This window comes from Octopus sinensis, linkage group LG26 (assembly GCF_006345805.1).
Source record: "Octopus sinensis linkage group LG26, ASM634580v1, whole genome shotgun sequence".
Classification (NCBI taxonomy): domain Eukaryota; kingdom Metazoa; phylum Mollusca; class Cephalopoda; order Octopoda; family Octopodidae; genus Octopus; species Octopus sinensis.
Window position 1 is genome coordinate 6,643,133 of NC_043022.1, and position 14,761 is coordinate 6,657,893.

The following is a 14,761-nucleotide window of genomic DNA, read 5'->3' on the forward strand; positions in this document are numbered from 1 at the left end:
GATCCGATCCCGTCACATACAATTTAGTAAGATATAACAGACGAAGTCAGGTTATCGGTGAAAGACAGCAGTTTGTTTATTAATCGTGATGGTGTACGTATATCTGATGGGAAAACGACAGCCGAATCTGTTGTACAGCTTCTTGTTCGTTGGTTGAAGTGGTTCGATGTCATTCGCGGCTAAGTCGGTATAGTTATCAGAGACTACCAAATGCACGTCTGTTCCCAAGGGCTGAAATGGCCAGAGAGGATGAATGAGTGATTTGTGCCTTAGGGGTCAGTTTCCCGCACATGCGCATGGGGAAGACTTCCGGTGGCCACCCGGAAGTAATCCCATTCTGCGCATGCGCGCTGAACCTTACACAGTAGCATCACTACAGACTCATGATCATAAGATTGTGGTTTCAATTCCTGGACCAAGCAACACACTTCATTTCACATTGTTCCAGTCCTCTCAGCTGGCAAAAGTGAGTCATCCTGTCCAGGTGGGCAGTATAGATGCCACAAGAACAGGGACTCTGGCTCTATGAGTTTGTATAACTAAGGGAGGAGCTTTGTTTTTTATTCATCTTTCATTTTGGCTCCACACACAGATATGATTGGCTTTAATACAGCATCTGTTTCTGCATGATGCTATATTCAAAACAAGCAACTTCTATCACTGAACCATGACATACCAGACGCTGGTGTCATTGGGTTTATTCAGTAGCTAAGCTGACTTACAACATTCGACATGTCATCATCATCATCATCATCATCGTTTAACGTCCGTTCTCCATGCTAGCATGGGTTGGACGGTTCGACCGGGGATCTGGGAAGCCAGAAGGCTACACCAGGCTCCAGTCTTATCTGGCAATGTTTTTACAGCTGGATACCCTTCCTAACGCCAACCACTCCGTGAGTGTAGCGGGTGCTTTTTACGTGCCACCTGCACAGGTGCCAGGCGAGGCTGGCAACGGCCACGGTCGGATTGGTGTATTTTACGTGCCACCGGCATGGAAGCCAGTCGAAACGGCGCTGGCATCGGCCACGAGTCGGATAGTGCTTTTTACATACCACCAGACCAGGGATCCTGGCTGGTTCAATTCGATTTCGATGTATATTTTGAAAAACATTTCAGTTCGCTTAGCAAATCTAATTAGTGCACTAGCTGGAAGTTAGCAACAGTTTAATGATCAGAATGTGAAATGGTGGTGGGAATTCAGGAAAATATTGCACTAATGGCGATAGGAAGGTTATCTGTTTTCCATATCAAGATGGATTAGGATCAAAACATAATGGCATATAAAATTGTAACATGGGTGATAAAAGGAGAAGACATCCAGTAAAGAGAAGTAAAATAGAGTTGGTTATAGATGTGTAAAATATGGACTTGAGAAAGGTCAAGAAAAAGTGAGGTGAAAAAGTGATGGGTTATTTGCATCATTAATCACTTTATGGATGACTAAATTACAACAGGTATATCGCCCATTGTTTGTATCATAGTGCATTGTGGTACCATTCAAAACTTTTTATTCTTCACTATATGTAATAAAGTGGCGTCACACCATACAATCTCTCTCTTTGCCTTGGGAACATACCAACTGCCCCTCACTGGATCCTCTGCTCTCACTCTGACCAAGACTTCCTGTATCATGTCGGTCGTCTTCTCTCCCACTCTATCATTCCTTTCGCTCCTTTGGCTCATCTCTTGAAGCTACGTGCCGTCCAGAGCCATCCTGCAATTGGGTAGTGTCCCACCAGCTTCCCACACACTGAGAGCAGTTCCCGTCTACTCATGCTGGTGCCCAGTTCGGGGAACTCGTTCCCTCGCCGGAACACCAATGCACCGGCATTGTCTCTCCATAGCTTGAGGCCCAGTGCAGCACCTACCTCCATTGCATCTGGTGGCTTGGCGATCAGTCCAAAACTCTTCAGGTGACCTATGACCTCCGTTGTTGGCATTACAGTTTCATCCACCAGAATGTCATCAATGTACGAATTGGTGGCCCTTTTTACTCTGTCCACCTTTCCCAGGATGGCCTTGAGAATTGTTGCCATAATCTTTGGTGCTGAATTTAGCCCGAACCCCAACCTGGTCAGACAGTATGTCCGGCCCTTATACCTGACAAGCTGATAGTTCCACAGTCTCTCAGCCACATGCACCTGTAGGTATGCCAACTTCAAATCGACGATCATGGAGGCCCCTGTCACCTGCCTCCACTCTTGCAAGGTGTCCCCGCAGACATCTGTGGCCTCGCCGCCTCTATGACATGATACGTGGTCATTCAGCTCTCGGAAGTCAAGCACTGGCCTGACCTTATGCTTTGTGGGCTGTATCACTGCCATCAGTGGCAGGATTCCGCTCTCTTCTTTTTCCCAAGGGATCAATATGCCCTCCTTAATCCACCGCTCCACCTCCCCCTTGAACTCACTTCCAGCATCTCCTTTTAGAGTTTGCTGATAGCAGCCCACTTTATTTTTTAACGTCAGGGGCTCTCCCTTCCAGTGCTTCTCCACTGTCCACCTCTGGCTATCGAAGACAGCCTGAAAGTCCTGGGTCCCCAATGCATACTTTTCTTCATGGTTCTCACCAATGCACAGTCTTGCATACACGGTTTCCCTGCAACCCGAATGTTACACAGGCCTCGTTGACAGTGACACCTCCTAAACAGGTGATTGCATCCATCCCCATCACCACATCAATCTCGTCCACCAAGTGGCCAACCACAATTGCTTGCAGCATCAGCTTTGTTCCTTGCACCATAATCTGTGCATCTGTAATGCCTTCACAGTGTACCTTTCTTCCATTGACTGCTCTTACACTGCTTTCTCCAATCCACGTCTCTACCACTTCTGGAGTCATGAGGGTCGTCGTACACCCTGTGTCCACAAGGGCTCGCGACATCTTCCCCTCCACCAGAATGTCGACTACAGGTAATGATGATTAACGCGCCTCTATTGATTTGAAGGGGCAACTACCAGCGCAGTAGTCTCCCTTAGACCGTTTCCCCGCAGACATTCGCTGGCTATATGTCCTGTTTCTTGACACCAGTAGCAAATGACCTTAGGCTTGGGTGACTTGCAGTCTCATACCATGTGCGGGCCCTGACACCGGAAACACTGTCCTTTGAATGGTCGCACACGTTCCTTGTTTGACCCCTCTCCACTACTCCTTGCTTGGCCACTTTTCATTGTTGCAGTCACTGCTACCAGTGGCGTCCTGCAACACAAAACTAGCACATGAGCACGAGATACAATGTCTGCCATCGTCATAGAGTTAATGTTCGGCAGCTTTTGCAACTCGACTGACATGTGGTCAGGAAAGCCAGTCACAAACGCTAACTTAACCGTTCGGTCCAGTGATTCTCCTTCATATCCTGCCAGTTTAACCAATCTTCTGTGTTCTTTTGCAAATACATTGACCTGTTTGCCAGACCATTTTGCTTTCCCCAGGCGAGTGTACGCTTCGAACATTCCCTCTGCAAAGGTCTCCATCAAACGGATTTCTATTTTTTCTACACTAAGTTGGTCCCTCTCTTCCATTTCTAGGTACAGTGCCAACACCAAACCATCTAGGTACACCAGTATAACACTCACTAAGTCGTTTATACCGTGGAACTTCGCCACCAACTTCATCTTCAACCAAGCGACTACATCAGCGTCACCACAAAACGGTTTGACCATATCGTTCGAAATGCAGACTACACTCATCATTGGTTTTTTTTTTTTTTTTTTTTGTTATGGGCCGAAATAGCTTGTAGCGTGATGGAGGAAGAAGACAACAGAAAAAGAAGCCAACGGGAGAAAGAAATACAAAGACCTTACCTGTTGACCTAAGCGGGATAAGCGATCACTGTCAAGAAATAAATAAGTCCTTGCACGCTGCTGTCTCTGCTCGAACTGCCCGCACATGCTTCCTGCCCATGCATGCCTCATGGCTGTTCCACCAGCCCCTGCAGTCTTCACTTCCGTCTATCTAATCTGCAATCCTCTCCACCAACACCACATAGCTCATCACAGCTCATAACACCACAAACATCACAATATACAACCAAAAATGGTCAACTTATACATCAAGACAACTTTGGAGGAGCAAAAATTCTAGTGAAGTTTGGAAAGATAGTGATGATTTTTGAATGTTTACACTATAAACAATGTCAACTGGTAAAACAGAAGTAAAGTAAGGTGGCATGGAATGTGTCATTTAACAGGCCAATCTTACCAATTCCAACATGAAGAATTAGATGTTAAAACGAAGAGAGTCAGGACATTTAATAATCTAATAAAACTTAACCTTTGAGTATTTCTTCTTGGATTTTTTCTTATTTGAAGCATCTGTTATCATTTTCAATGTGTTATATCCATTGGCAACACTCGCACGCCATTTTGCATCTGACTGCCTTCGTCTTACACGGACTGAATTAGTGCGTCGAGCCATGTTGGGAAAATTTTTAATTTACTGTTCAAAAAGGTAAAATAGTTGAAAAATAAAAGAGATTTCAGTAAATAATTTTCAGGTAATTAATTTAAATAATAATTCCTACCATACAACCCTAAACCATCATGCCATATGCCTTCTCTTCATATTGGTTTCAAATTTTGGCACAAGGCCAGGAATTTCAGGAGATGGGTTTAGTTGATCATATCAACTTCAGTATTCAAGTGACACATTTTACTGACTCCCAAAAACTGAAAGGTAAATCAACCCCAGCAACATTTGAACTCAGAAAGTAAAGTTAGACAAAATGCTGCTCAGAATTTTGTCCAGCACAGTAACAATTCTGCCAGTTTGCCATCTTACTTTCTGTTGTAAAGTGGTCTTTTGCCACTATTGTACCTGTCTTTTGGCGACGGTTGTTGCTCTGACAGATATTGTTATATCCCAAGTCATCAATAGAATGGTTCTATCTGGCACTGTACCACTCCCAGTCGTACAGTGTTATTAGCCTCAAAAGGTCAGATTGTTATAATGTCCACTCAGCATCACAGTATAATTACTATATCAGCACAGACACAACTGTCAATCTTTTACCTTCTTGACCTTCTCTGTCAATTGACTACTGGTCTATTTATAATGGCTGGCTTATACAAATTGAGATAGGGGTTGTAAATGCAACCCTCCATGGGATAACATATATCCAATATACTGCTAGTGAAGTACCCAACAAAGTTAATACATAAATGTTAAGGACTGCGATGCAATCAATTCATTTACTGTATTATATGGGCAAAGGTAAAATGATTTACCACAAATTACTAATACAAGATAAGAAAATGGAGAAATACATCTAAATCAAATATCAATTATCAGATAATACTCAATCACATACTTTATTAAACCACCACATAAGAGACTGTAGGGTTAAACATAGAAAAGCAGAACAAATCAGTGTACATAAAGGAATGTACATAAAAAAGTGTACATAAAAGAGTAATGTTGTATAATAAGTAGAATATATATAAAAAAGAGAATATAAATATAAGTAAATAAAATATAAGTATAGATTACATCTTACAGCTGTTTCGGCCATGTAGATAAGTATGTCTCATTTTACCAATATTAGCCTTTTATGGTAGGTCGATATATGGATATAAATGAGACATTTACAAAAGTATCATATGGCCTCTTCGGAGATATACATATACTTACACATCGCTGATCACAATGCGTTCGCATTGTTTTAGCCTTCGAATGACGCCACTCCGCTGGCTAAGCGAGCAGGCCAACAGAAGAAAGAGTAGGAGAAAGAGTGGTGAAAGAGTACAGCAGGGATCACCACCCCCTGCCGGAGCCTCGTGGAGCCTTTAGGTGTTTTCGCTCAATAAACACTCACGACGCCCGGTTTGGGAATCGAAACCGCGATTCCACGACCGCGAGTCCGCTGCCCTAACCACTGGGCCATTGCGCCTCCACTTATATATATATATATACATACATATATATATATAGTTAATCCAAACAAGAAAGCACAAAAAAACAACAACGTGAGGACGTGGAACAAATATAGTATTATTGGACGCTCAGGAAAGAAGGAAAGAAGGAGGGTTTAACGTTTCGAGCGGAGTTCTTCGTCGGAAACATAGGAGAAGGAAAGATCCAGAGAAGGGAAGACAGAGGAAAAAAAATCGCCAACGGTACACACGCGGTCACATTTTGACATATATGTATATGTTTATGTATGTATATATATATATATATATATATATATATATACATACATATACATATATATGACAGGTTGCTTTCAGTTTCCATCTACCAAATCCACTTAGAAAGCTTTGGTTGGCCCAAGGCTATAAGAGAAGACACTTGATGCCCAAGATGTCACACAGTGGGACTGAACCCAGAACCATGTGGTTGGGAAGCAAACTTCTTATCACACAGCCACACCTGTGCCTCTTTAACTCAAACTTATATTAACTGCACATTATCATCATCATTTAACGTCCATGATGGCATGAGTTGGACAGTTTGGCCAGACGTAGAAAGCTGGGGAGCTGCACCAGACTCTGATCTGATTTGTCATGGCTTCTACAGCTGGATGCCCTTCCTAATACCATTTTAGAAATTCCTACCAGTTGAATCAAGAAGCTATTAACAGAGATGATTTTTTTTCCTACACTACTTTTATCACCAGTTTTGTCATGAATTACTCTTGTTTCATTTTATTGTTTTTATCTCCACAACTTACAAACATTTGCACCATTTCAAAGTTAGTAAAACAAAGAAGAGATTCATTATTATCAAAACACACCAAGTTTGTTGAAATTATATTTATCAAATCTTCCTGAGATATATTTAGAAAAATTATATCTTTAATACAAGAGAAAACTGTTCACATACTATATACAGAGAGAAAGAGAGAGGGGGGTATATATCTAGACTGGTGAGAGAGAGGAGAACAAGACACACACATCTATATATATAAAACTGTAGTTGTGTGAGTGTCTGTCCCCTTCGATTTAGATTCCTAACTACTCCCACATTTTGCGGTGCAGTTTAACCAAATTCAGGTATCTTATAGTCGTGATTCATATCGAGCCTGTCTGGCTATTAGCACGCGTCTACGATGAGTCTACGATTTTAAAAATAATTTAACATCATTTTTTATTCCATTTTAATGCATAATTTTTCGTGTGTCGATGGCAGCGGATTTGGTGTCCATGGTCACACCTGCACCTGTTTGCTTCTCCCTCGTGAAGCTGTGGGGAAGGGAGTGTAAGGAAATCAACGTCGTAAAGCGTTGTCAAGGAGACCAGCGTTCTTTTAGAACAACGACTTCATGGCTTGAAGACACCAAAACAGAAATGGCTAAGAAAGCCCGAATTGGCATCTATAAGGGAAGTAACTCTCTAAAAATGCTTATATAGTTATTTCCCTTACAAACCCGAGCAACGCCGGGCGATACTGCTAGTATATACATATATATATATTTGCCATGCTGTACCTCTGAATTCTACATGTTTTTTTTAATTCTTAGTGTTTATTTCCTCTTATTCCTTTCTGTTGAAGAGTGTAGGCTCAAAACATAAAAGACTTTTTCATTTTTCCCGAGTATCAAACTAATACACTTGCTTGTTGTTCATACACCTGTCTTGTTTTGTTTTTCTATAAATTTCAAGTATATGTGTATACTCTTTTACTCTTTTATTTGTTTCAGTCATTTGACTGCGGCCATGCTGGAGCACCACCTTTAATCGAGCAACTCGACCCCGGGACTTATTCTTTTGTAAGCCCAGTACTTATTCTATCGGTTACCGCTAAGTAACGAGGACATAAACACACCAGCATCGGTTGTCAAGCAATGCTAGGGGGACAAACACAGACACAAACACATACACACACATACATATATATATATATATACATATATACGACGGGCTTCTTTCAGTTTCCGTCTACCAAATCCACTCACAAGGCTTTGGTCGGCTCGAGGCTATAGTAGAAGACACTTGCCCAAGGTGCCATGCAGTAGGACTGAACCCGGAACCATGTGGCTGGTAAACAAGCTACTTACCACACAGCCACTCCTGCGCCTGTATATATAGTCCTTTCATAAATTAGTCGCAGGAGAGAGAGTTGCATTTGCGATCTTTAAAGACTATCTATGATAAGTAAAAGCAACTGGAGAAATATTTTATAAATTTACTGGTATTCTTGCTTTCTTTTAAAATCTGTCTTTCCTCCCCAGCTTCCCAACTCTGGTAAAAAACGTCCAACCCATGCCAACATGGACAATGGCCATTAAGTGATGATGATGATAATGATATATATATTAATATACATGTATATATATAATGATTTTCTTAAACGCTATTAGCTGTTTAACCCTTTAGTGCTTAAACTGGCTAAAATCTTGAAGCTATGAGATAATCCATGATGAACTCAAAGGAATGTGAATAAATATGCATTACATTTGGCAGAATAATCTAAATGCTGAAGGGTTAAAAAAAGATTTTTTTGAAAAGCAAAATGGCATGAACCTTTTGCAAAGAAGTTTACATATAGGCGCAGGAGTGGCTGTGTGGTAAGTAGCTTGCTAACCAACCACATGGTTCCGGGTTCAATCCCACTGCGTGGCATCTTGGGCAAGTGTCTTCTGCTATAGCCCCGGGCCGACCAATGCCTTGTGAGTGGATTTGGTAGACGGAAACTGAAAGAAGCCTGTCGTATATATGTATATATATATATGTATGTGTGTGTGTTTGTGTGTCTGTGTTTGTTCCCCTAGCATTGCTTGACAACCGATGCTGGTGTGTTTATGTCCCCGTCACTTAGCGGTTCGGCAAAAAGAGACCGATAGAATAAGTACTGGGCTTACAAAAAGAATAAGTCCCGGGGTCGAGTTGCTCGATTAAAGGCGGTGCTCCAGCATGGCCGCAGTCAAATGACTGAAACAAGTAAAAAAAAAAAAGAGTAATATTGTATGTAAGCGCTTGTGTTGTTCAACTTTTCAAATCACATGTTATAGGCTAATCCAGAGAAAGAGAGAGACAGACAGACAGGCAGAGATGTACTTACACATGAATATGTACATATAAGAAATATACACATATATATACATATACACCTATGCATACATATACACATGTGCATTCATATATATATATATATATATAAAGTTAATTCAAACATGAAAACACAAAGAGAAAACACAACAACGCGAGGATGTGGAACAAATATAGTATTATTGGACACGCAGGAAGGAAGGGAAGAAGGAGGGTTTAACGTTTCAAGTGGAGCTCTTCATCGGAAACATAGGAGAAGGAAAGATCCAGAGAAGGGAAGACAGAGGAAAAAAATCGCCAACGGTACATCTATATACATCTATACATACACACACATGCATATGCCATATGTATATATATATATATATATATATATATATATATATATATATATACACAAACACACAGATACACACATTTCCCAAAGACTCTTTTTCAGAAAGCTCTTGCTGACTTGCAACACCCACCAGAGATGGTGTTTTTTGAACCAAGGACATAACTCTTAACTTAACCCTTGCTCGGCTCGTTTCATTATCTTTTTCACAGCAACCACAAACAAATGTGTCTGTTCACCACCAACAATAGAGAGCAGTCAACATATTTCATTCCATAACTGCCACCTCTGAAGAGCACAGGGTTACATAATTGGACTGTTACCTAAAACTCTGTTGAACCCCTAGTGTGAAACTGATTGGTAAAATTAACCGAGATGGATATATAATACTGTCATCATCATCATTATCATATAACGTCCCTTTTCCATGCTGGCATGGGTTGAACAGTTTCACTGAAGTCTAGAGAGCCAGCGGCTGCACCAGGCTCCAATCTGATCTGGCAATGTTTCAACAGTTGGATGCCCTTCCTAACACCAACCACTCTGAGAGTATAGTAGGTGCTTTTTATGTGCCACAGGCACAGGAGTCAGTCAGGCAGGTCTGGTATCAATCATGGTCAGATAGTGCTTTTTACGTGCCACCAGCACACTTCAATATATTAATACATACATATATATATATGTGTGTGTGTGTAAATATAATTAAATGTCTAACAATGGGAATGCATGCTCAACACTGCATTGATAGATAAAAAATTCTTTATGTATTAAAGCTACCATTCATTTCCTGTTAAAAATATCTTAATATCTTAGCAATCACATGAAGGAATGGTGTTCATCTCCATATATATATATATATATATATATATTTATATATATATCGTGGCACTCCATCGGTTATGATCAACGGAACAGCTTGCTTCTGAAATTAACGTGCCAGTGGCTGAGCACTCCACAGACACATGTACCCTTAATGTAGTTCTCAGGGAGATTCAGCGTGACACAGCATGTAACAAGGCTGACCCTTTGAAATACAGGTACGAGAGAAACAGGAAGAAAGAGTGAGAGAAAGTTGTGGTGAAAGAGTACAGCAGGGTTCATGACCACCCCCTGAGATTTAGGTGTTTCCACTCAATAAACACTCACGGCACCCATCTGAGGATCGAAACCACAATCCTATGATCACAAGTTCACTGCCCTAACCGCTGCGCCACTGCCCCTATTCAAAATGTGACCGCATGTGTACCGTTGGTGATTTTTTTTCTCTGTCTACCCTTCTCTGGATCTTTCCTTCTCCTGTTTCCGACGAAAAGCTCCGCTCGAAACATTAAACCCTCCTTCTTTCTTGAGCGTCCAATAATACTTTATTTGTTCCACATCCTCGTGTTGTTGCGTTTTTTTGTGCTTTCATGTTTGGATTAACTTTATATATATATGCTCAGAGCAAAAGGCAGACTGTATGACGCGTGTGTACGAACAGCCATGCTACATGGCAGTGAAACATGGGCCATGACTGCTGAGGATATGCGTAAGCTCGCAAGAAATAAAGCCAGTATGCTCCGATGGATGTGTAATGTCAGTGTTCATACTCGACAGAGTGTAAGTACTTTGAGAGAAAAGCTGGACCTAAGAAGCATCAGAAGTGGTGTGCAAGAGAGACGTTTGCGCTGGTATGGTCATGTGGCGAGAATGGATGAAGATAGTTGTGTGAAAAAGTGCCACACCCTAGCGGTTGAGGGAACCTGTGGAAGAGGCAGACCCAGGAAAACCTGGGACAAGGTGGTGAAGCACGACCTTCGAACTTTAGGTCTCACTGAGGAAATGACTAGAGACCAAGACCTCTGGAAGTATGCTGTGCGTGAGAAGACCCGGCAGGACAAGTGAGACCATAACCCGTGGCATTCTACACGGGATGTAGCCAGCCCACTTATGCATACCTTCCCTTCTTGGGACACAAAACTCTACTTGTGAAGACCTGTTGAGGCAAGTGAGAATCAAAATCAGAATCCAAATCGATCAAATGGAAATTGCAGCTGAGATACCAGTGCCGGTGGCACGTGAGAGAACCATCCGAACGTGGCCGATGCCAGCTCCGCCCCGACTGGCCTCGTGCCGGCGGCACGTAAAAAGCACCATCCGTTCATGGCCGTTGCCAGCCCTGCCTGGCCCCCGTGCCGGTGACACGTAAAAAGCACCCACTACACTCATGGAGTGGTTGGCGTTAGGAAGGGCATCCAACCGTAGAAACATTGCCAGATCAGACTGGGCCTGGTGCAGCCTTCTGGCTTCCCAAACCCCAGTTGAACCGTCCAACCCATGCTAGCAAGGAAAGCGGATGCTAAACGATGATGATGATGATGATGATATACAGCCTTCAGCCATATTATGTTGAAAGCACAAGTTCTCATCCAATCACTGAAGTTAAGCAACATCAACCCCTAGTGAGTACTTAGATGGGTGATTGCTTAGGAAACCTACGTGGCGTTAGGCGCAGGCGTGGCTGTGTGGTCAGTAGCTTGTTTACCAATCACATGGTTCCGGGTTCAGGCCCACTGTGTGGCACCTTGGGCCAACCAAGCCTTGTGGATTTGGCAGACAGAAATTGAAAGAAGCCCAGTGTATGTATGTGTATGTGTGTGTGTATGTGTGCGTGTGTGTGTTTCTGTGTTCCCCCAACATCGCTTGATAACCGATGTTGGTGTGTTTACGTCCCCATAACTTAGCAGTTCAGCAAAAAGGACCAATAGAATGAGTACTAGGCTTACAAAGAATAAGTCCTGGGGTCGATTTGTTCAACTAAAGGCAGTGCTCCAGCATCGCCGCAGTCAAATGACTGAAACAAGTAAAAAAGTAAAAGAATATATATATATATATATATATAAAACTGTAGTTGTGTGAGTGTCTGTCCCCTTCGATTTAGATTCCTAACTCCTCCCACATTTTGCGGTGCAGTTTAACCAAATTCGGGTATCTTATAGTCGTGATTAATATCAAGCCCGTCTGGCTATTAGCGCGCGTCTACGATGTGTCTACGATTTTAAAAATAATTTAACATCATTTTTTATTCCATTTTAATGCATAATTTTTCGTGTGTCGATGGCGGCGGAGTTGGCATCCACGCTCAAACACCTGCACCTGTGTTGCTTCTTCCCCTTCTTCCCTCCCTCGTGAAGCTGTGGGGAAGGGAGTTTAAGGAAATCAACGTCGTAATGCGTTGTCAAGGAGACCAGCGTTCTTTTAGAACAACGACTTCATGGCTTGAAGACACCAAAACAGAAATGGCTAAGAAAGCCCGAATTGGCATCTATAAAGGAAGTAACTCTCTAAAAATGCTTATATAGTTATTTCCCTTACAAACCCGAGCAACGCCGGGCGATACTGCTAGTTATATATATTACTATAAATTAGATTCAATCCTAAATATGATTTTTCCCTGTAAGTTTGGATTTATTCCCTAATATTTATTATTATATATATATATATATATTATATATATATATATATATATATATTCGAGGTTGACACCACATAAAAACCATGCTGGCACCATGTAAAAAGTACCCAGTACATTCTATAAAGGTTTGGCATTAGGAAGGGCATCCAGCCATAGAAACTATGGCAAAACAGATAATTGGACCCTGATGCAGCTTTTCAGCTTCTGTCAAACCATCCAACTCATGCCGGCACGGAAAACGGACTTTACACACACACACAAACACACACATACATACATAAACGAATAAAAGAATACACACACACACAAAAGTTTTTGGGTAATCGAAAGAAAGTGGCACTGAGCATGTTCAGCAGGAATTACGTATATTTAATAACAGTTTGACACAGATCTATAAAGTTTTGTGGGTTGCAGATGTCTGTATGTATGTGCTCCCCCTCTACTGTTTGTCAACCGGTGTTGGTTTCTTTGTATCCCTGGGACTTATCCGTTTGGCAATAGAATAAGTACCAGACTTCAAAACAGAGTGGCTGTGTGGTAAGTAGCTTGTTTACCAACCACATGGTTCCGGGTTCAGTCTACTATTGCCTCGGGCCGACCAAAGCCTTGTGAGTGGATTTGGTAGACGGAAACTGAAAAGAAGCCCGTCGTATATATGTATATGTATATATATATGCGTGTGTGTATTTGTGTGTCTGTGTTTGTCCCAATGACAACCGATGCTGGTGTGTTTATGTCCCCGTTACTTAGCGGTTCGGCAAAACAGACGATAGAATAAGTACTGGGCTTACAAAAGAATAAGTCCCGGGGTCGAGTTGCTCGATTAAAGGCGGTGCTCCAGCATGGCCGCAGTCAAATGACTGAAACAAGTAAAAGAGTAAATAAAAAAGAGTAAATCCACAGGTCGATTTGGTCAACTAATACCTTTCAAGGCAGTACCCCAGCATGGCTGCAGCTCAAATACTGAAACAGGTAAAATTCATTTCGTATCCTTGCCCCGTAAACCCCGTCTCTGTCTTTCTCTCATTTTCTCCTTTTATTTTACACTCACGTTACATCTTTATTCTTATTCTACTTTCTCTTTCCCTTCATTCTAATTCTTACTCTCCCTTCCTCTCCTCCCCCTGTCTCTCCCTCTCTCTCTCTTTACCTATCTATCTCCACCTTTCTATCTGTTTATGTATCTACGTCACATAATTCTCCCCCACTCTTTAGCTACCCACGTCCTACCATCTGAGATTGTTTTCTTATTTGAATCCGTAACGGTTTTCGTCCTTGTTTAAAAAAGAAAAAGAAAACATTGGTTGATTGACCGTTAACACCACAAACAGCCACAGAACACCTAATATTTTATGTCAACCGTTTCTGAGAGGCTTCTTTCATAAGTCTTTCAGTATAAATGTTGCTGTACTCAGATGATCCGCAGAAAACTATAAACTGTTCATCTGTACTTTAATTAGTTACAGTCGTTCGACTAAGAAATATTAGAAACAACAGCCAAATTACCCTCAAACTTCACAATACACATCTAAACAATGGACGAAGATACAGCAAAAACTGTCTTTATTTTTTAATAAATTAGTTTTGTACAATAATTATTAAATCTGTGGATCACTTTGGTTTGAACGGCAGTTTTTAACATAATTTCTAGGTAACTAAAAAGTTTTAAACTTCGTATACTGGTAGAATGTGTTTATAAAACATATTTTTCTCTTGGCTTTATTGAGAAAATTCTATAGTTTGTAAGATATTTGTTGTTTTTTCTTCAATTTCTGCAATTTCAACCAATCAATAACGTCTATTGAGGTAAAAAAAACCATTCTGTGCCGTATGAATATGTCCCTCGCTTAAGAAACAAATTGGGTTTATTTACAATTGTAAAGAAAAAAAGATACCCTTCCCCCACCCATAACCCTAACTAACCCTAAAACAGATTGAAATGCAATAGATCGATACTAGGGTCATAATTATGGGTGACAATTT

At 41.4% G+C, this 14,761-nt stretch overlaps 1 protein-coding gene across 1 annotated transcript in view; it reads right to left on the bottom strand.

The window, feature by feature from the left end:
* LOC118768054 overlaps positions 1-13,730 on the bottom strand; it is a 51,013-nt gene extending 37,283 nt beyond the window's left edge. The window contains exons 1-2 of the mRNA XM_036513831.1: positions 13,703-13,730; positions 4,276-4,440 (exon numbers count right to left, since the gene is read on the bottom strand). Coding sequence (XP_036369724.1) covers positions 4,276-4,419 — 144 coding nt within the window. The 5' untranslated portion in view covers positions 4,420-4,440; positions 13,703-13,730. The remainder of the gene's footprint in view (positions 1-4,275; positions 4,441-13,702) is intronic.
* Between the last annotated feature and the right edge of the window lie 1,031 nt (positions 13,731-14,761).